Source organism: Carex rostrata, chromosome 32 (assembly GCF_964058835.1).
Source record: "Carex rostrata chromosome 32, lpCarRost1.2, whole genome shotgun sequence".
NCBI classification, from domain to species: domain Eukaryota; kingdom Viridiplantae; phylum Streptophyta; class Magnoliopsida; order Poales; family Cyperaceae; genus Carex; species Carex rostrata.
The window spans coordinates 4,029,995-4,051,704 of NC_135949.1; the positions used below are offsets into that span (position 1 = coordinate 4,029,995).

The 21,710-nt window shown below is 34.9% G+C and overlaps 2 protein-coding genes, 1 long non-coding RNA gene and 4 other non-coding genes across 8 annotated transcripts; all 7 read left to right on the plus strand.

The window, feature by feature from the left end:
• The first annotated feature begins 903 nt into the window (after positions 1 to 903).
• On the plus strand, positions 904 to 3,685 carry LOC144547991 (putative hydroxyacylglutathione hydrolase 2, chloroplastic). Of its 2 annotated transcripts, none has more exons than XM_078296678.1 (7): positions 904 to 1,113; positions 1,402 to 1,584; positions 1,700 to 1,903; positions 2,272 to 2,496; positions 2,630 to 2,704; positions 2,813 to 2,911; positions 3,419 to 3,685. In XM_078296678.1, exons 1-7 carry the CDS (start codon positions 1,051 to 1,053, stop codon positions 3,563 to 3,565), a joined length of 996 nt encoding a protein of 331 aa, XP_078152804.1. In that variant the 5' UTR covers positions 904 to 1,050; the 3' UTR covers positions 3,566 to 3,685. The 2 variants fall into 2 exon arrangements, with proteins under 2 accessions (XP_078152804.1, XP_078152805.1); XM_078296679.1 differs by having other exon boundaries at positions 904 to 1,083.
• A 2,300-nt stretch (positions 3,686 to 5,985) lies between these two features.
• Positions 5,986 to 7,491, plus strand: LOC144548161 (uncharacterized). Its single transcript, XR_013509270.1, has 2 exons — positions 5,986 to 6,254; positions 7,302 to 7,491. It is a non-coding gene; the product is annotated as an uncharacterized LOC144548161 (long non-coding RNA).
• A 3,084-nt stretch (positions 7,492 to 10,575) lies between these two features.
• On the plus strand, positions 10,576 to 15,625 carry LOC144548003 (3beta-hydroxysteroid-dehydrogenase/decarboxylase-like). Its single transcript, XM_078296692.1, has 10 exons — positions 10,576 to 11,094; positions 11,533 to 11,703; positions 12,134 to 12,250; positions 12,415 to 12,494; positions 12,887 to 13,085; positions 13,167 to 13,284; positions 13,384 to 13,558; positions 14,077 to 14,233; positions 14,605 to 14,671; positions 14,968 to 15,625. Exons 1-10 carry the CDS (start codon positions 10,636 to 10,638, stop codon positions 15,126 to 15,128), a joined length of 1,704 nt encoding a protein of 567 aa, XP_078152818.1. The 5' UTR covers positions 10,576 to 10,635; the 3' UTR covers positions 15,129 to 15,625.
• Positions 15,626 to 16,791: 1,166 nt separating this feature from the next.
• On the plus strand, positions 16,792 to 16,896 carry LOC144548234 (small nucleolar RNA Z266). Its single transcript, XR_013509304.1, has one exon. It is a non-coding gene; the product is annotated as a small nucleolar RNA Z266 (small nucleolar RNA).
• A 36-nt stretch (positions 16,897 to 16,932) lies between these two features.
• On the plus strand, positions 16,933 to 17,036 carry LOC144548235 (small nucleolar RNA Z266). The gene has a single exon (XR_013509305.1). It is a non-coding gene; the product is annotated as a small nucleolar RNA Z266 (small nucleolar RNA).
• A 368-nt stretch (positions 17,037 to 17,404) lies between these two features.
• Positions 17,405 to 17,506, plus strand: LOC144548232 (small nucleolar RNA Z266). The gene has a single exon (XR_013509303.1). It is a non-coding gene; the product is annotated as a small nucleolar RNA Z266 (small nucleolar RNA).
• Positions 17,507 to 19,846: 2,340 nt separating this feature from the next.
• Positions 19,847 to 19,967, plus strand: LOC144548229 (small nucleolar RNA snoR143). Its single transcript, XR_013509300.1, has one exon. It is a non-coding gene; the product is annotated as a small nucleolar RNA snoR143 (small nucleolar RNA).
• The last annotated feature ends 1,743 nt before the right edge of the window (positions 19,968 to 21,710 follow it).

The window sequence follows — 21,710 nt, forward strand, 5'->3', positions numbered from 1 at the left end:
AATTTCGGTATTTGATATACTTCCGTAGGAATGTTTAAATTCACAATGTATGAACAAACATGTTTTATGGTAATGTTTAATTATTATTACTTTTTTGGACCGATAGAAAATGTTATTGTCATGCTTTGATTGAAAAAAAAGTATAAAAGAGAAACCGTGTCGGTGTTTGTTACAAGTTAAGGAGAAGCATAGACCGGGTCCATACAGCCTGGTTAATTAATGTACCATGTTTCCATGTTGGAACCATAAATAATCTTTTCTGTTATTGGATGGACACGGTGTAAAATTTAATACAATGCACATAAAATTATTAAAATTTCATTTTTCATTGACACAATCCTTTTTAATGTATGAATGACACATTTTATTCATATGCAAACTATGTTTTATATATCATATCTATTACTAAAAAAATAATTCAGTTAAGCTGAATTTTCTCTCTATATTATATACATGATAATACATGGGTATATATCTGACAGAGATGTTTTTGATTAATGAGGAAGCAGAAGGGAGGAGTTACTGTTCAGAGGTGAGAAAGGAGAGGCGTGGTGTTGATTTTTGACTAAATTTATCACCCATGATTTAAAGTTTAGGATTTACTATTCAGAGATAAAGAATTATTGTTTCTCTTCCTTCCCGTTCCTTCTCCTTTCTCTACGGTGATTCTAAAACATAGCCTTAGAAATTCCGAACTCGTCAAAATGTGTACATGTATATTCCTCGAATCCTGGTGGAAGCAAAATGAACGCTTTCATGGTACACCATGTCTATTTAACTTGATCCAAAATCTCCCCATGCTTATGTTTCCGAAGAATATAAATTTTTGCGGGGTATAAACGTCAATCCACCTCCACTCGTCATCGCCGCAATAAATAAAGGAAAAAAAAGCTAAAATTAAACAAGAGAAAATACAAGTAGTTGTGCAGTAGAGAGTCAAAGACTCGCCTACAGAGAGAAAGAGAGAGAGAGAGAGAGAAGCAAGAGAGAGAAAATAAGAGAAAAATAATAGTAGGGATACTAGAAGAAGACTTCGAGTCTGAACTCCAAATGCTTTTCCCAAAGGCGTGCTCTTCTCTCATGGTCTCTTTCCCCTCCTGCTCTTCCTCTAGGGTTTCTCCTTTTCCCCACGATTTTAGTATTTTCGTTAGATTGCATTCATTTCTTTTATAATCCTGGTTTAGTAATTGCTGCGTGACCTTCTCTTGGTTGATTCCAGTGATTACTTCAAGAATCGTATCTAAGAAGAGCAATTATGTCATAAACAACTATTTATAGGATTTTTTTTCTGCTTCCATCAATTGTAAAAGTTATACTATTATCATATTTGAGCTTAGCCTTTGTGATTTAGGTGAATTTTATAAATTACTTCCTGAACCTTTAGTAATTTGTAATTTGCAGGTGGGAAGGCAACAGTTATGGCCAAATTTGAGAAAACACTGGCTTGGGAGACCTGTCATGTTTGGTATAGACACACTCTTAGTTCGGCCGATTCGAACTTTATACGGCGCCAGTCAATTACTCGGTTCGGGCCGGCTTTTTTGTAACATTACCAATGTTGCTTCATCTTTACAGATTGAACTGGTAAATTTTACTGCTATTATTTTAATTTGTTTTGTACATCGATTGGAAAATAACCAAAATAATTTTAGCATTGTTATTATTTCTGATGGTGTTTCCTATTGTTTGGTTGTTCAAGGTGCCATGTCTCCAAGATAACTATGCATATATCTTGCATGATTCGGATACTGGTACAGTAGGAGTTGTTGACCCTTCTGAAGCTGGGCCTGTCATTAATGCATTACAAAAGAAGAATCAGAATTTGACTTACATACTGAATACACATCATCACCACGACCATACCGGTGGGAATCTTGAATTAAAAACAAGATATGGTGCCAAGGTATTTTGATATCTCTTTCCTCATCAAAACATTATAGAAAATTAATAAGTTTAATGTCATGCAACCCTCTTAAATCCCACCCTTAAGAAGGAAAAATAAAAAGAAAGATCCGCAGTGTCCATTCACACAACCAGAATTCACCAAAAAAAAAAGTATGGAAATAAATATAGTACTAATATCAATAGATAAAATAAAAACAATTAATTAAAAAATTTATACCTCAAGGACAATGGAAATGATCTTGTACTTGTGATAGTACATCATATACTGGTTATTGATATTTGATAGAAGTGATCCTTTGGTTGCATGTAACTATGACTTATCAGAAATTTGTCCTTTTTACATATCTAATTTCTCTCTCCTAATAGGTTATCGGTCCAAAGAAGGATAGAGAGAGAATACCAGGCATAGACATAGAATTAGGTGATGGAGAGACTTGGATGTTTGCTGGACACCGTGTACTTGTCATAGAAACTCCCGGTCACACCAAAGGACATGTGAGCTATCATTTCCCCGACAGTAGAGTAGTATTTACAGGGGACACATTGTTTAGTTTATCGTGCGGAAAGCTTTTCGAGGGGTCTCCTGATCAGGTTATTTTTCTATTTCATAATTACCTTATAATACATAAATGGATTATTTTATTTATTTATTTTGTTTGTTTGTTTTATCTTTTTTTATATGTACCCGTAAAAACTGGTATTAACTTGAGAGTACCTATTGCAGATGCAGTCTTCTCTTGAAAAGCTAATGTCTTTACCAGAGGATACAAAAGTTTACTGCGGCCATGAATATACACTGGTATAATAATTTTTCTCATAGGTTTTCTCTCTCTCTCTTTTTTTTATAGTGCGTCCTTTGTACGAGCAAGGCTATGTCGTAATTAATCTCTTTATAAAATAATTGCAGAGTAATGCTAAGTTTGCTTTATCCATAGAACCACATAATGAGGCGCTGAAAGAGTATGCAGTACACGTTGCCAGTCTCCGCAATAAGAAAGTTCCTACTGTAATATTTCAAATCCCTACAATTCTTTTTTCAAATCTGAAGTGCAACTATCTGATTTTTAGAGAGCTATGAGTTATTAGTTGTGGGAGGGAGCCAGTAACTTGTAGCTTCAGTTATTCAAGTAATTTATTTAGTAGAATTGAAATACATGAGGTGGCCCAATAATTTATTACAGGTACTAGTGGTCATTAAAAAAAACCCAAAATATGCAAAAACAATAAAAAAAAATATATTACTTGTAAAGAAAGAAATGGTGAGCTCAATACTTTATGCCTTCAGTGTACATGTATGATCTGTAGTTCTGTACAATTTGGGACTAGTATGGTACAGTCATTTGCAATTCAACAGTTGTTTAAAACTTTTATCCTTTTCAATAGGATAGGATAGGATAAAACAGTTGTTTAAAACTTTTATCCTTTTCAACAGGATAGGATATTTTATCCTATCCTGTAAACACTTTTGCATACTTAAATCATTCTAAATTGTGTTCTGATTTGTTTCCGGTAGATACCAACCACACTCAAGAGGGAAAAGGAATGCAATCCTTTCTTGCGCACCTCGAGCTCTGAGATACGAAATAATTTGAAAATTTCTGAAAATGCAAGTGATGCAAAGGCGTTAGGTATGATCCGTCAAGCCAAGGATAGGTTTTGACGATTTAGGAAATGTTGTGTACAAGGGTATTTTTTTTGTTTCGAGAAAAGAAAAAGAAGGCATGGCTTGCTTCTTGTATTGATACGAGCTGTTAATAAAAGTTCTTTTAGTGTAGATAAATTCCATGCAATTAAATGGGTGGTGCTAGAGAATATTTTTTTATTCTTTTCTCTTTGGTGTTGGGATCAAGGTTGGTTTTTTCTTCATTTCCTGTTAGTTGTAGAATTGTTCATTTCTCACCAAATATTCAGCTAATATTGTGTGTTGTTCATCAGCCTGCTCCAATTAAACTTACTGGTTTGAATTTAAAACCTTGTGTATCATGCATTTTTTCTCACTGGTCTGGTTCTGTGTCAAAATTCAAAACAGTAGCAGTGTCAATTGTGATGTGGGCAAACGGTTTTGTGTGCTCTTTCTTCAATTACATTTAAATCTAATTTTGGCACTGGTAATATTTCATTGATGTAGTAACTATTAAGCCACAAGTACTGTTATTTATATCACGAGATGGCTGTTGACCTATTGTAATATGCTTATATTTTAATATAAAGATGAAAATCCCTTGCGCTCGTATATTTATTTTTAAACTTTAAGGTCATGTTTGGTTGTGGAGTAAAGTTAAACCGAATTAAATTTCTTACTTCAAGTTAAACCGGAGTAAGTTAACCATGTTTGATGGAGTAAGCTAAACCACCTCTACTCTAGATGGTGTAAGTTACTCCGGTTTAGCTCAAATCTTACTCCTCGTTTGGCTCCTTAAACGTGGAGTAAGAAGTTTACTCCACCTCTTACTCCACAACCAAACATGACCTAAATAGTTATTTGAACTTTACAATACAATCTCCCTATTAAAATGTGATACAATCTCCCTATTAAAATGTGATTGGAGACTAAATTTTACATTTTTTGAAATCTTTAACAATTTTTTTTAAGATTGTTTGAAAATCACTTTTTTTTTCAGAATTTTTGGTTATTATATTTATTTAATGAAAAACATTGATTTTAAAAAAATAATTTTTTTTGTCTCAAATTACATTTATATTTTAATGTAAATATCATGTAAGGTTCGGATTGACTATTATATTTTGAAAATAAAAAAATATAAGCTTGTATTAAAAAGAGAGATTTTAATATGCATATTACAATAATCCATCTCTTTATATCATCTGCACGTGGAATCAGTTCTAAGTTCTAACCTTACGGTGCTATAAAATATGACAACAACACGTTTGCACTAACGTCACTACTGCAACCGTTCCATACCTAAAAGTGCGTAAAACAGTCAAATGAATTTGGTGGTTATAATATCTTAACCTCCTCCACAAAAAAATCTATTAAAATTTTGAAGTTAACATAATTGATTTGTTCACTTCACAGCTTCTGTCAAGCTTTCAAAAAAAAAAAAAACATAATTGATTTGTCTTTAGCAGATGTTACTTTCCACCAACCAAACTTGGCTTCTCCGTCCCGTCACTATTTCATCCCCTTTATAATTTCCTTTCCCCGTTTTTTTTTTTTTTTTTTTTAATTCATTTTTCGTTGAATAAGGCCGCAAATTAGGGGTGTTCAAAAACTTTTTGTCGGTTTTAAAAAATAAAACTGAACTCAACTGATTAAATTTATAAACCGATTAAAAATCGAACTGAACAGACCGAAGTAAATTTTTGTTTGTTCAGTTCAAACCGAAGTAAATCTATTGATGTCATTATTAATGAAAATTACACATATTCATATACAAGTTGTTTAATTTCATACAAAATATGTAGATGTTCTAAAATATTTAAACTAAAATAAAAGAAATGAAGCAATGATTGAATCAAACATAATATAAATCATAATTGAACAATATAATTCGGCCAGTTCAGTTTAGTCGGTTTTAAAAAATTTAAATCGAACCGATTCATTTAAACTGAAATAATTAAAAAATTTAATCAAACCGATCCATTTGAACCGAAGAATTGAACCATTTAAACCAAATTTTTTTCGATTCAACTGAAAACCAAATAAACCGAACCATTTGAACACCTCTATTTAAGGCTATGCTAGCTAGGGGTGTAAACGGTCGGATACGGATCGGATAGTGGTCAAACCGTATCCGTTATAATTTTTCGGATACAGATACGGATACGGATCGGATATTAAACAGATACGAATACGGATCGGATTTCGGACGGATACGGATACGAATATCAATAAAATTCGGATAATTAAAATGAAAATACTAATGTATATTCTAGTAAAAAGTAACATCTAAATGAGGAGGGTTCTAATGCACCCAAATTTCTCTACTCCCATTTGCTCCCAATCATAAACCGCACATCTCATTTAAGATGAACGGTTCAGATTTCCTCTGCTATAAAATTCTCATTTCCTCTCCTAACACGCTATGTTCCTTTCGGTCCTCTCCAGTGGCAGTGAGAGAAAATTACGCAAACCTCACTCCATCTCCTTTTCGCTCTTTCTCCACGCCACCTCCGATTATCGACGTCAGGCTTTGTCGCCATGCCCGCTTCAAACTCTCCTCTCTCCCTCTGTCCATTCAGTGCTTTAGACCCCCCCACTCTCGCTTCCTCTTCGCTTCTTGCAAAATCCTAATTCCATCCTGATGGTCCAGATTCATGCTTCTCGCTTGACCTCCGCCTCAACCTTCGTGACAATCTCCTCTCTCCGTCTCTCCGGCGATTTTGTGGTAAGATTGAATTACTCATTTTGGAGTCTCCATCAATTTTGTTAAAAGAATTTTTGGGACATATGCAACAAACGCTAGAAAAAGTATAAAACTAAGATTCTATCCCAGTCTGATTTCTGAGTCACCTGCTAGCATACTCTTAAAAGGTCTGAGTTTGTTGCTAAATTTCAAATGAAATCCTCAAATTTGTTAGCAGTAAAGAAAATGCAAAAATTTAGACCCCCAAAAGGTCCAAAAAAACAAAGAATTGGTTTGGGAGCCTCCCTATTTTTATACTAAAATTATTTGAGATAAAACTTCAACAATCTTAATCCAACGTGGAAATTATTTGAGTTAAAACCTCAACTTCCTGGTACTGGTACCAAATAGCAGCCTGGATACCTCTAAAGAAGAGGGTACTAGTGCAAGCCTGCATCAAGCACTAAACAAGCTTGATTTTAGCAAGGTAAGAAAGGATTAGAGAATGTTAAATGTCAGAAATGATTTAACAAAGTGTAATCTGAGGCTCATTTTGTTTCTCAAGGGCATTGGATTTTCTAAATAGCATGGTTTCCAAATGGTAAGGCATTGATATTGGCCCTAAATTTGATTGAGTCAGTATTATTTGAATTATCATTTTTCTTTTTATCTAATTAACTAAATTGCCAAATAGTATAATGAAGATAAAATCCGCGTTCATTAATGATGTAATTTCCATTCAATTCTTTTTATATGTACTCATAACGGTCCTTGTAATAACATCCGGTCATGTAAATGCCTTGTATATTCTATTTGCTTGTTTTGTTTGTCTCTAGTGTTGTTGGAGCAATTATTTTGCCATGCCATGATATTTGTAACTTTTATATTGTACATTTTTATGTTATTATGTCTCTCCAGTGAAGATCTGGTAACATCAGCAGGATAATCATTTCAAAATTTAAAACACATAGCTCTTTGTTGCTTTATAATTCCTTCGGTAACCCTAATTTTGCTCTATAATCATTATTTTTATTGTTGTTCTATAGTTTAAGTTAATCTCTCTCTCTCTCTCTCTCTCTCTCATTTCAGATCCAGTAATAGTGACAACTGATAACTCATCGACAGGTGACATCACGGTGGAAAGTTGGAAACTAGTAAATTAGGATTTTTTTAATTGTAAATTTCTTTTAGTTATGTTGAGGTTCATATACTTATCTTTTGTAAGCATAATGGTTGATTAAAGAGTTTGAAATCAAAACAATCTCTTTTTATTATGGCATTGAGGTTGTGTTGTTTTTTTTTTATCATGGCATTGATGTTGTGTTAGCAGTTTTAATTTACCATTTCCGATACCATATTTTGAGTTGTCAGGGCATATATGCAATTGTCAAAGTTTGATTAAGCTACTTTCTTTGTTGGTGCCAATATTTACTCTGAATTTGGCATCACTTTATTAATTCGTGTTAACCATAAAGAAAGTAAAAAATGACAAAAATGAACCCAACAACAAGTATTAAGGCTTGTAAATAGCTTACAACATAAAATAAAAGTATAAGAAATGACATTACATTCATCTCCAATTTAGCATAAAAACTGAAAATGGCATAAACTAAACCCAACAGTTTCACATTCTGATATGCCTTTGAACCCATTTCTGATGTAGTCTCACTCTGATTGGATCCAAACCAGATTTAACTGGTATATCCGTGTGAAGCATATTTCTACAAGGTGATACTGACAACAATTTATCGAGATCAGGGCTTTTGTATGACTCATAATCAAAAGGCCGAAAGATGGGCTCCTCCGTGTCAAAATTTAGCACTGAGTTGTGCAATTCTTCCATACAAGAATTCTGGCATGCTGACCTGTCATTGAAAGACAGGCTTGGAAAATAAGCATCAAAGCTATCATAATCTTGCTCTTCTTCTATTAACTCTGAATCTTCTTCATCAAAGTCAAATGGAGAAACCCAAATATCTACAATTTTGTCATGAAGCAAACACAAGCTATTATAATAAGTGTTAATTTTCACTTGAACGCTCATATGATTTAGAGAGAGATTACCTTCTCGAGATAGACAAAGATCTGAAGATAATCGGTTTGTAAGAGAGGAAAACTCGGTATGTGAGGTGTCAAAACTAATACACAAAAGAGGTCTTCCTAAAAAACTGATCTCGGTGAAGTATTTGTGACCTTTGTTATTGTCGATTTTATTTGGACTAGTTTGACATTCAATTAATCAGGCTCTTCTCAATTTTTGCTTCATATTGTCTTATCAATAATGCAATCTTACTGCCATAACTCATTCTCTTCTAAGTCCAGAGTTAATAAATCTGAAAAAACTTGGGCATGAGGAAAATAAAGTCTTTACACTACAAAGAATAATTTTCTGTGTATACCTGCATATAAGATAAAGTTTGACCCAAACCAATTTTTTATTTTTCAGACCTTTTGGGGGTCTAAATTTTTGCATTTTCTTTGCTGCTAACAAATTTTTAATATTTCATTTGAAATTCAGCAACAAACTCAGACCTTTTCAGAGTATGCTAGCAGGTGACTTAGAAATCAGACTGGGATAGAAGTCTTAGTTTTATATCTTTTCTAGCGTTTGATGTACATGTCAAAAATTTATTTTAACAAAATTGATGAAGGCTCCAAAGTGAGTATTCAATCTTACCAAAAATTTGTTGGAGTGTGACCAGGTCGCCGGAGAGACGGAGAGAGGAGATTGGCACCAAGTCTGAGGCAAAGGTCAAGCGAGGAGCATGGATCTAGACCGTCAAGATAGAATTAGGGTTTCGGAAGAAGCAAGAGAAAAGTCTGAAGCACTGGATGGATGGAGGGGAGAGACGAGAGTTTGAAGTGGGCATGGGGATAAAGCCCGGCATCAGTAATCGGAGGTGGCGGGGAGAAAGAGCGAAAAGGAGATAGGGTGAGGCATGCGTAATTTTATTTCACTGGAGAGGACCGAAAGGAACAGAGCCTGCTAGGAGAGGAAATGAAAATTTCGTAGCGGAGGCAATCTGTACCGTTCATCTTAAATGAAATATGTGGTTTATGATTGGGAGTAAATGGGAGCACAGAAATTTGGGTGTATTGGAACCCTCCTCCATCTAAATATAACTTTTTTTTCATTTAAATTAGATTTAATATTTTTCATAAGTTCGTTAGTTACAAAAGATATATCATATTAACAAAATAATAGATACTACTCATGTCATATTGTTCATCAAAATATACCCATCTAAGCTGAATATATAATATTCTTTCAACCATATAGGATAGACAAAAAAAAAAAGAAAAGAAAAAAAGAAGCATGAAGAGTAAAATCTGAAGCTTGTAGAAGAAGCAAATATTAAAATTATCTAAGAGAGTTCGAAGCTTGTAGAAGAAATACGAAGAGTCACAGTAAAAAATAAAAGGAAGGCTACAAGGAAATAAATATTAAAATATATTATTTGTATATCAATTCAAAGGTGTAAAACTGACTGTAGAATCAAATATTTGAAAATTTGACTGTAGAAGCAAATTTTGATTGTAGGCCCAAAATGTAAAGTTGACTGTAGAAGCAAATGTTAAAATTACCTAAGAAAGTTTAACTGTAGGCCCAAATGTAATGGTTCATTTATAACTTTTGTGCAGATCAGATCAGAGATAGTTGACTATTAAAAAATCCGGATATCCGAAATAAAGAAAATGTCGGATACGGATAATTATCCGTATCTGATTTCATATTCGAAACTGTATCCATATCCGTTAAAAAATTATCCGAATCCGGATCCGTATCCGAATATCCGTATCCGCTTTTTTTCGAATCCGGATCCGGATAATATCCGATCCGTTTACACCCCTATTGCTAGCACGGACTGTTTTTCTTGTGAAAGTTCATTTGTTTAACGGACTGTAAACCTGTAAGAATTCGCATCCTCTGAGATATCTCATATGGTGCGTGACTTTTTGGAAAATCTCAACAGTTCAACTACGTTCTACACGAATCTCAAAGCTAAAATGATACTTGCCCCCGTGCTATCTCCGAATAGGAACCGGACACGTCGGTCACGCAAAATATAAGATCTCTCAGAGGATACGCACTCAACCTGTAAACCGGTAGTTGTTACACAAATTAGTATCCCCTCAGGTTACCTGACTGAGTAGAATTGAATCGGACAGTCCGAAAATGGATTAGCACGCATCTCAAAGCCGCTATGATCCTGCCCCTCTGTTATCCCGCATCCCGAATAGATGAGAGTACATCTGAGCTGTCTATTTCAATTGTGTTGAGTCCGGTACCTGGAAGGATACGGATCCGTTGTTACACTGTAATCAGAAAAGGTTAAAGCAAACGGTAGTTCTACCTTTTTTTTTTTTTTTCTTTTTTGTTTTTCTCTTTTATGCGATCTCTCTGTTTGTCTCTCTCTCTCCAATGGCGATCGATAAATCCGACCAACCCACTTACGCCATCACCTTCGGTCGGTCGACCTCCCTGGGCCGTGCTCTCGTCTCGGCTCTCCTCACCTCATCCCAACACTCTCTCATTCGCATCCTCGACCCGCTCGAATCGACCGGAGCGCCCGGTCCAGCTCCAGTCTTTTCCGACAGGATTTCGTACCACCGTGCAGAGTTCTCGGACTCGGACCGGACCCAACTGATCGGATCCCTATCTGGTTCATCTGTTGTGTTCCATGTGGACCCCACGAGGTCTGTGCAGAACGAGAGCTTTGGTCGGATCCATTCACTGGCTGTTGGGTTCACTAAGGCGCTGCTCTCTGCTTGCCCTGAGGCTGGTGTACGACGTATGGTGTACACCGGGTCCAGTGACGTAGTGATCAGTGGAGGTGGGGATATTTGCAATGCAGACGAGTCTCTTGCTTACCCTGATAAGGTTCTTCTTCTACTTATTAGTTATTGTGTTCGATTTGTTAATCAATACCATCTTTATAAATAAATAAAAAAAATCTCTTTTGTTAAATGTAGTAAGTTGAAGCTAACTACATGTTTACAAAATTAGAAGGAATTAGAAAAATGTAGCATGTCGGTAAGAATCTAAAGCCAAAATCTAACCAGTTGTTAGAACTTGAGCCTGACATAAAAAAAATATCATGCTCGGGTCCTTTTGGTCTTAAAATATCTCAAAACATTCAAATCTGAATTAAAAAAAAATATCAACATGCTGTTGGATTTGTCGGGCTTGTCAGCCTGGTGCCAATGCATTTTCTAAGTTCAACTCCATAGCATTTCCTATGCAAATGCTTTGTGAATATTAATCAATTGCACTTGAACTTTATCTTTTTCTAAGATTTTGTTTCTGATAATTCTGTAGTTTGATGATGCATTGAGTGAGTTGAGAGCACAAGTAGAGATGAGGGTTCTAAGTGCAAATGGAAAAAATGGATTGCACACGTGTGTACTACGACCTAGCTTTATGTTTGGGCCTGGAGATGAAAGTCTTGTACCATTTATTGTATCCTTTGCTAGGTCTTTCTTCTCAAAGGTACACCTTATATCTTATATACTTGTGTATGTCATAATGTCATCAAACATAAGAACTTAGAAGCAACGCTGCAAATATTAAAAAAAGTGTTATCACATGCAAGTACATAAAATGAGAAATATCCTTTTCACATGTCGCTTCTTCATTTACTCCAAAATATGACCAGACTACGCCCTCTCAACTGATTGAGGAAATGAGGGTATCTAAGTACTTCTGAAGAAACTAGGATAGATGGATTTTGTCGTATCCTATCTTTTCCAAAGGCCATGTAATATAATATTGTTTCGGCAGGGGCATTTTTGTTATGTTGATGCTTAACTTGGAATCCTGTATCCATGATGCAAAATTTTGGAACCCTATGTCCATGCCTTAATTAAAAATTAGTTTGTTTGATTAAGAGCATGACTCTTTTGTTTAATCTACTTTTCAGACTATAATAGGAAATGGGAAAAATAAGTGTGACTTCACCTATACGGAGAATGTGGTACACGCTACCATTTGTGCTGACAAGGCTCTTTCTTTAGACCCCATTTCTGTTTCTGGAAAGGTACTTTCCCCGCCAAAACTTTCATAAATACCTGTAGAAATCACACCAGTTAGTTTTTGGTACATATTTTTTTAATATAATTTTCTGCCTTGTCTTTAAGAATTGCTTGGGTTTTTTCTAATGCAAATAATGATGTATATTGTCATTTTTATGATATAATGCAGCCATACTTTGTTACTAATGATGAACCAGTTGAGACATGGGAGTTTATTTCCAGCATTCTAGAAGGGTTGGGATATCAAAGGTACAATGCATCTATTTGTGGCACTTAATACCTCACGTGGAAGTAAATGATATATACCATTCCTTGTGGTTCCTAGCAGAAACCTTAAAATCAGTATAACGTGAGTATGATAGTGTAAATTTCAGTCCAACTTTGAGCTTGTTTCTTTTCCTTTTTATTTGATGTTTGCATGTGTTGTAATAGTGGGTAATTTAGGCTCAATGCTTAGACATCAAAATTTTGCAAATAACTTCCAACAAGAAAAGGAAAATGGATTTTGACATTGCTACTGCTTTTATATTGTTTTGTACAGATTTTAAGATTTGAAACTTCAACTTGTTTAGTGGTACCGTAACCATTCTGATATCATATATGTTAAAAGTTAAAACCATAATAATTTGAATTGTTTTTAGGCCCCTGGTTCGTTTACCAGCTAAGATTCTCTTGACAGCTGCTTCAGTTACCGAGCTAACTCGTCAGAAAATCGGTTTTGTTTCTTTTTCGAGTCAACTACTTTCTCCTTCTAAAATCTACTTGCTGTCATGCACAAGAACTTTCAACTGTTCTATGGCCAAAACGATACTTGACTATACTCCTGTTGTAAGATTAGAGGTTAGGAATCCTCACCTTTTCAATCTTTTCCATGAGGTATTTGAACTGGTTTTTTTATTTGTTTGATAATTTATTATGCAGGATGGTGTTGCACGAACAGTCTGTTCTTTCTCTAATTTAGCAAATGGTTCAAGCTTTGATGGAAGACGAGAACTTAGCGAACCGTCAAAAGCTCGCAAGTTTTTAGGCACTGGATTAGGTGATAATTGCATCTTCTCTTTTTCACAAAAGATTGCAAATCACCTAGATTATATGCAGTTAAAATATTAATTCTTTTTTATTTTTTGGGTGAATACAGCGGCAGATATATTGCTGTGGAGAGATGACAGGAGAACATTTTTATTTGTTATGTTTTCATTTCTTTTCTACTACATGTTTCTACTCTCTGGTCGCACTTTCCTTTCTGCGTTGGCCAACATACTTCTAGTAATATCAGTCTCTCTCTTTGGGCATGGCTGTCTGCCTCATTCCGTGTAAGAAGCAATACATTCAAGAAAAAGGGTGAATTCATATAATATACCTGAAAAAGAGTGAGCCTATGGTACTATGCATAGCGCGGATTGGTCCGTACTATGGATCAATATCTCCGTTTTCAAAGTTCAAATAGTCGATCTGAACCGTTCAACATGATCTCCATATGAACATGTACTTGTAGATCAAATTTTACATTATTTAAAATTTTTTTAGATAGGTTAAAAATCAGTTGATCTAAAATTGTAGACCATTAAAAAAATGTAAATTTTAGTCTGCAAGCACATTTTCATATAGAGATCTTGTTGAACGGCTCAGATTGACTAATTGAACTTTTAAAATGGAAATATTGATCTATAGTACAAACCAATCCATGCTATGCATAGTACCATAGCCTCACTCTACCTGAAATGTCAACAATCAAATATGCTTGTGAAAGACAGGAAATTTAAAGCATTTTGAGCAAGTGTGTTATTCCAAATATAAGTAATAGACGAGAGATTGTTTTGTTTGTGTACAGGTACGGATTCGCTATAGAGAAGATACCTCCGGATTGTTTTCGTGCATCAGAGGCAACTACGAGGAATTTATTTCGACTTTTTGCTTCATTGTGGAACGGAGCTGTTCATACAGTGTTGCGATTGGCTGAAGGTCGTGACTGGAACCTTCTTTTTAAGGTCACTATTTCCTCTATATTTTGGCAAAGTGTTTCTTTATGTCTTTTTTGAAACTTGGACTCATCTTTTGCCATGCTTTAGGTAGCATTCTTGTATTTGCATCTGCCTAACATTTCTTGCAATCATAGCGTGTAGTTTTGGTTCTTAGTTTGTGACAGGTCTTAGTTGCGAATAAGCCAAAAGTGGTTGGTGCTAATTGCAAATACGACAGACTTTGTTGATTCTGCCTGGTACAGTATGGTTGTATTATGCAGAAGTGCCTGTTATTTTTATTTTATCCTCTCCTAATGGATGATGAACCTCTGTTAATTAATATTTTTTGGAGCGTAGAAAAAGCTTATTGGATAATATATTCGTATGTATATTTTCAGGCTGTATTATCATTATACATTTTAAGGCTGCTCTTCCATCTTTCTCTGCCCATTTTGGTAGGCTTTGGTATGTGCTCTCTATTTTTTTTTTAATTTTTATATATTCTTTTTGTACTTATCTGTGTTTGGTCACTAACAACTTTTACCGGATCACAGATTAAAAATATAATAACAATGGATTAAAAACAAAAGATGAGAAAAACAAAAATAAAGTTTATTGAAAGAACTAAAAGAAATATATAAACCAGTTGTGAAAGAATGTAAATAAAGAAATAGCTAGTTGCAATCTGGAACAATGCTTTAAGCAATCAGTGCACAGGTACTAAAAAGAAAAATTCTTAGCAATTGGTTTTAATAATGCAGGTCTGTTGTGCGCATTCAGTGGTTTCATAATATATGATCAGTGTGAACATGAAATAGACATGCTAATCGCTGCTGCTTTTGTTCGGGTTGAATTATTAGCTCGTTGGATCATCTCTAAATTTCCCAGTTCTATATTAGATCGCATCTCTAACTTTTTGTGAGCATCTTCATGTCTTAAAAAGTAAAAACATTGCATTTGCATTTGTTAATTATTACTAGCAAGTGCTTGGTAATCTGCTACCGAAGGAGAAATTACCGTCTGTCTGGTATGTACCCGCACCGCTTAGTGCACATACTTTAAATGTTCTATTCTTTCTGTAAAAGAAAGAAAAGAGAAAAAGAGAGGTGATGATATTTGGTTGATTACAAAACAAGCAATCCTGACTTAGGTTTTCAGTCTATGTTATTTGGTACTGAGGTACCTGCAGTAGCACTGTTCAAGTAATTTAAGGTTTATCTAGGCGAGAACACCACAATCGACAAAACCTGAGTTTCTTTTTATTTCAGTATTTAGCATTTTGATATTACAAGGGTTTGTATATGCTTTGCTGAGTAAGGTTTGTCTTAGGCGAGAACACCGCAATCAATGTAAACGCTTTGTGAATATTACTTTGACATGTTTGGCTGGTGCACTGTGTGTTAATTTAAATTACTAGTTAAGTGGATGTGTGGTTTCATCTTTCGACAAATTTGTTGTCATTTTGATGCTTACCTGTATCAAAGTTATATTATATCCGGGTATAATTTGAATACCGTTTGGTTACCAGCTAAAAAAATTTAATGTTTGGTTACCGGTCTCGATAAAATCAACTTTTCTTACCTTGTTTGTGGGTACAATTTACATATTAATTTGCATCAAAATCAATATTTGAACTCAAGTTCTAAAACGAAACAGTGTGGCTTATATTGAGAGAAGTCCAGAGACTTTGTTTTGTTTGGAAAATTTAACAACCAATTTAGAACAAATGAACATTCCAGATTTTTTTGAGAAGATCAATAACTTAGTTTTATTTTTATAGTTTAAATGTTCAATTTGGTACAAACAAAAACTCAAGAACTATGGTATATATGGCGGTCCTTTTTTTTAAATTTTTTTTTCCTAAATTAAATATGAAAGTTTCCAAAGAGGCCTTGGAAACGAAATTTTCTTAAGGGTAATTTGGTCTTTTCCTGGAATACAGGCCGTGGAAAACACACAAGCCCAAACTGAAAGAATTGCAAGCTCTTGAAAATTCGGTTAAATGGACAAGGTGCAGTTATATTTTGGGCCGAATGAGTTCCAAGCCCAGTATTTTAATGTTGTTGGGGGTATTTTTGTCATTTAACCAGTGAAAGGTAGAAAAGACCCCCAAGCCAAACCCTAGTTTGCGATCCATAAAAACCTAGCCGCTCCGTTGCTTCTTCTCTCCATCCCCCGCCCCCTCTCTGGCTGCTAATCGCCATTCTTCTCTCGCTTTGAAGGTAATTTCTCTAATTCTTCAACCTCTGCTCAGTGATTACGAAAATTGCTAAGTATTTACTTTTTTTACACTTTAGCCCAATATATTATATTTTTTGCACTTTGTTGTCTGTTCGTCCTGAGAATAAGTTAGTCGTGTATTTCCTTTGTGGACGACGAACAAATCGGAAAGAATTGGCGCAAGGCAATTTGATAACCCTTGGCCATCTGAAATGCTATTGGGTGTACATGTTGTGCCATACACCAAGTCCACCTATAACTTTGTCACCTGCTTTATTCTTTTTTAGCAGTTGATTTTCACGGGTGGTAAAGTTTGAAACAGTTAATGTTTTTGGAGTAATTTCTGATTTAATTGAAAACTAGGGAAATCATAAGCATGATGAATCAATTAGATGTGTGAAGTTATAATCAAATATAACTTTTGAGCTTAAACTTGTGAGGCATTATACACAAATTCTGACATGCTGTTTAATTAGTCATTTTTTGCCCTGAAAGGTTTTTGATTTTATATGGCAGCAATGATGAATCAATTAGATGTGCTATGCTATATTAAATATAGCTTATGAGCTTAAACTTGTGAGGCATTTACACAAGTATGAGTCTGCTAATATATAAGAATTTCTTGTGCTAGTTGTTGCTCTCAGATTATATCTCAGTACTTGAATATATATTACTTTATTTCTACTGGCATTTCACAAATAAAATTTATTATAGTGCCTTATTTTTTAATTAATTTGTGTTGTACAAAAACTTGATGTTATAGCTGTATTGAAATCTTGATGTTAACTGCTATCTACTGGTTCCAATCCATTCTATAGAATGTACTTCACCATATAAATTCTGACCTGCTGTTTCATTAGTCAATTTTTCCACTGAGGCATTTTGTGTTTGTTCCAACACTTGCTGTTGATTTCATTATTATGCTATCATGTCAAACTATCTGTTTTTTTTTTTTTCTGTTTTAGTTCATACGATTTTAAATGGCAGAAATGATGAATCAATTAGATGCGCTAAGCTATGTTATATAGTTTATGAGCTTAAACCTGTGAGGCATTTAACACAATTCTGATCCTGCCAATATAAAATTTTCTTGTGCTAGCTGTTGCTCTCATATTTACTTCATCTTACTTGCATATATATAATTTTGTTTCTAGTGCCATTTCACATTCTTATGAGACTTTCTTCTAAATCTAATCTATAGATACAACTTCAAAATGTGGAGCATCTTCTAAATCCAAGCCTAAGAGATACAGATTCAAAATGCAAAGGACTTCATATGGTAGTATTTTGGAGTTGGCTGATTTAGCAACATTAATGGATCTGCTAGTCATCAAAACAAGACTCCCGTTCTTATCATCAGGCAATGCAATTTTTAGTTGATTCCAAAATCAACTTTTCACACTGAATCATAGCACTTAATGAATAGTTGATCTTAGCCTGATGCTAAGAAAGCTAAGAAAAAGAGAGTCGTGTTCAGATAACTAACAAAACTATTGATGTTGCTAAATCAGACTCCAAAATGAACTCCTTTGCGTTTTGAATCTGCATCTTTTAGGCTGCACCGATTTTGGCTTGGCTCACACTGCACCAGTTTGACATTCTTCCCAACCCGAAGAACAAGCTTCATTTCTTTGTTGATGATATTGGAGCATCTTCTAAATCCAAGCCTAAGAGATGTAGATTCAAAATGCAAAGAAGTTCATATGGTAGCATTTTGGAGTTGGCTGATTTAGCAACATTAATGGATCTGCTAGTCATCCAAACGTGACTTTCGTTCTTATCATCAGGCAATGCATTTTTTAGTTGATTCCAAAATCAACTTTTCACATCGAATCATAACACTTAATGAATAGTTGATTTTTGGAATCAACCTAAATATGCAATAGCCTGATACTAAGAAAGAGAGTCGTGTTCGGATGACTATCAAGTCTGTTGATGTTGTTGAATCAGACTCCAAAATGAACTCCTTTGCGTTTTGTATCTGCATCTTTTAGGCTGCACCGATTTTGGCTTGGCTCACACTGCACCAGTTTGACATTCTTCCCAACCCTAACCAAAAGCTCCATTTCTTCGTTGATGATATTGGCAAACTTCTGCAACACAAAATTCAAAACTGCCGCCACCATGGTTACTACAAAATGTGGAGCATAATCTAAATCCAAGCCTAAGAGATGCACATTCGAAATGCAAAGGAGTTCATATGGTAGCATTTTGGAGCTGACTGATTTAGCAACATCAATGGATCTGCTAGTCATCAAAACGCGACTCCTGTTCTTATCATCAGGCATTGCATTTTTTAGTTGATTTCAAAATCAACTTTTCACATCGGATCATAGAACTTAATGAATAGTTTATCTTTGGAATCAACTGAATCACGCATAGCTTGATACTAAGAAAGAGAGTCGTGTTCGGATGACTAACAAGTCTATTGATGTTGCTGAATCAGACTCCAAAATGAATTCCTTTGCGTTTTGTATCTGCATCTTTTAGGCTGCACCGATTTTGGCTTGGCTCACGCTGCTCCAGTTTGACATTCTTCCTAACCCCAACCAAGAGCACCATTTCTTTGTTGATGATATTGGTAAGCTTGGGCACCACAAAATTCAAAACCGGCTCAATAATTTCACTTTGTTTTTGTCTCTTTAATTTTAGGGAGAAGATGATAGGTGCCAAGAGAAATAACAATTCAGGGATTGAATGGATATGGGGTTGGCTCATAGTGAGATGAGATAAGGTGAGGTAGGAATTGCTTGCGGTGTTGTCGTCATCTGTGCTTGTGTGTTTTCCTATTATATCACCATTTTTTTTTTTGCCTAATATTTCCTGCTCTATATCGCTGGTTGGTTTGTATAGATTTTTATTTATTTGATATCTGTTGAAATTGTTTTGATTTAGGCTGTGCACCAAAATACCAAATTGTAGTTCCAAGTTTTCCAGGCTGTGGCTGAGAAGGTGTGATTTTGATGCAGCAAAATTATCCACACAACTTCAGCATTTCAAGATGATCTAGGCACTTTTTTACCTATTGATTAGTTTAAACTTTAAAGTATATATATTCAGCTGAACAGAAAAATTATCCTTACAACTCCAGCATTTCAAGTTGTGTTAATAGAACGGATAATGGTGATAACATCATCCCTCAACATCACAGTGACCACATGAATCGTGTTAACAATTAATATCTGACTCAATACACCCTTGACTCACCAAACCAATTGTAGCAACAGGGTTAGACCAAATAAACCCTCGACATGTGAATCTGACTCGATCAGATTCCACATGGAGTTTTAATTGGATATTGCTTCTGATTAGATCCTAATTTTGTAGTAGAAATTGTATAATAGCACCTGTTATTATGAAGGATCTCACTAAATAATGGTGGAATTCGTAAACAGGTGCATAGATAAAACGCTGAATTTGTTTCTTTCTTCTCTTTGAAGAAAAAAGAAAGGATCTCAGCATCGGCCAGACAACCGTAGGGTTAGATCCACAGACACTTGACCTTTCCATGTCTCTTGTCTACTAAATCTATCTCACATTACTATTACCATTGTCTACTAAATCTATCTCACATTACCATTACCATTACTAAATTAAGACTATTGAATTATTTTCGAATTGCAAATTTATAAATATGGTTGCTGGTTGCTGTACATATAATCTGCTAATCGGCAACACAAAATCTATTGGTGAGTTAAGAAAGATTAGGAGATGAATGATAGTGAATTAGGGTAGCTGGAAATTAGTGATGGATTGCTGAGCTTTTATTTTGTATTGGGAACGAGAGGGGTACAGATTTTTTGTTTGTTTGTATTCAATAGCCGATAGGCACAAGTTTGAAACACATACCAGTAAGAACATTTGCCAGTAGATATATGCATTCCCGGTTCTTTCCCCCCTATCCTAATACAATTCTAATCTATTTCTAAAACACAAACATGGGTTAGTTGTATCCCATTGTGTCCCAACCCTGAATTCTTTCCTCCTCTGCCAGATTGTTAACCATTTTGTTTTGGCTTCACTCGGTTGAGACATCGACAAACTGCCCATATAGAGTTAACCACTTCTGACCATTGTTCCTCTGTTGTGTTGGTTATCAGCTTTAAATAACTTCTTGATAGGAGCCTACCAGTTGGTCAGTGCATATGCCTAGAGGCCCCGCGAACCAGCAGGATATGGAAAAGTTGCATTGGACCACCATATGTAGCATGTCCTCTTCCTCCCGGACACAATTCAATTCCTATGTCTCAGTAGAGGGGTAAAGATTTTAACAAAACAATTTTAGCTTCATACAGTGCACGAATCATATGTAGCGCTTTTTTGATTCTGTAATATGTCCGTTGCATGAAGTTAAAATTGCTTTTTTTTTTAAATCTTTACCCGATGAGGGAACTCAGCTCACCCAATATAGCAGCTTATTTTTTTTTTTCCATGTTTCTAATTAATCGTCAATTTTACAGATACAATATTGATTTATTCTAAAAGTACCCTTCACTTTTTATTCAGTCATTGTGGTCAACATTATTTAGACCTTTTGCTAGGGAATGATGTGGTATCAGCCGGGAGTATCAGGAGATCATGCCAGATTATATATAGTGATATAATTTGTTCAGTTTTTTTCTAAATGAAGCAAATTGTTATTAATTAAGTGAATGTGCAAGATGTAAAGACTCTTTTTTCTTTTACTACAAATTGTCAAGATGGCTACTGGCCATCTGACCTTCAATAAGAATTCCAAATCAGGTTCTTTCTATTTATAATTATTCTTGTTTCTTGATGTGTCACATTTTATGTTCGACAAATATAAATTTACACATCATAGTTTTTTTTTTGTTTGTGAATGGTGTTTGAACTTTGAAGGGATATGTGTATGTAATTAGATGATGATTCCTTGTTATCTCTTCCAATGGATTCGCTTTACAGAAAAAAAATGCCCAAAACTAACTCTGCTCCTGTCCAATTCAATTTATCCATTGCTCTCCATATGGGAACCCTTCTTTCAGAGATTAATTCAGAGTGTTTGAGTTGGTCCCACGCGTTATACACTGTAGTCTCTAGTGTGCATGGATTTTTTTCTAGTTCTCAGCGACTCTTTTCCTCATGTGCAGAACTCCTGACATCGTTGGGACCCACTTTTCAGTTTAACCAGCTGGAGGGCTCCACCCTTCCATTATATCTGACAAGGCCTGGACAACCTGTTATCCCCTTTTCTCTTGAACTAATTTTTTGCATAATTAAAACAGATAATCAGAAGAGAACAATCAAGAGACATGGGAATCCAACT

Excerpts from the sequence above, each read along its gene's own strand:
- LOC144548003 (XM_078296692.1), top strand. The coding sequence starts at position 10,636 with ATGGCGATCGATAAATCCGACCAACCCACTTACGCCATCACCTTCGGT. Across the intron at positions 13,285-13,383 it reads GTTTTTAGGCACTGGATTAG|CGGCAGATATATTGCTGTGG; the intron begins GTGATAATTGCA and ends GGGTGAATACAG. Across the intron at positions 13,559-14,076 it reads GGCTGTCTGCCTCATTCCGT|GTACGGATTCGCTATAGAGA; the intron begins GTAAGAAGCAAT and ends GTTTGTGTACAG.
- LOC144547991 (XM_078296678.1), top strand. The coding sequence starts at position 1,051 with ATGCTTTTCCCAAAGGCGTGCTCTTCTCTCATGGTCTCTTTCCCCTCC. Across the intron at positions 1,904-2,271 it reads AAACAAGATATGGTGCCAAG|GTTATCGGTCCAAAGAAGGA; the intron begins GTATTTTGATAT and ends CTCTCCTAATAG. Across the intron at positions 2,705-2,812 it reads GCGGCCATGAATATACACTG|AGTAATGCTAAGTTTGCTTT; the intron begins GTATAATAATTT and ends AAATAATTGCAG.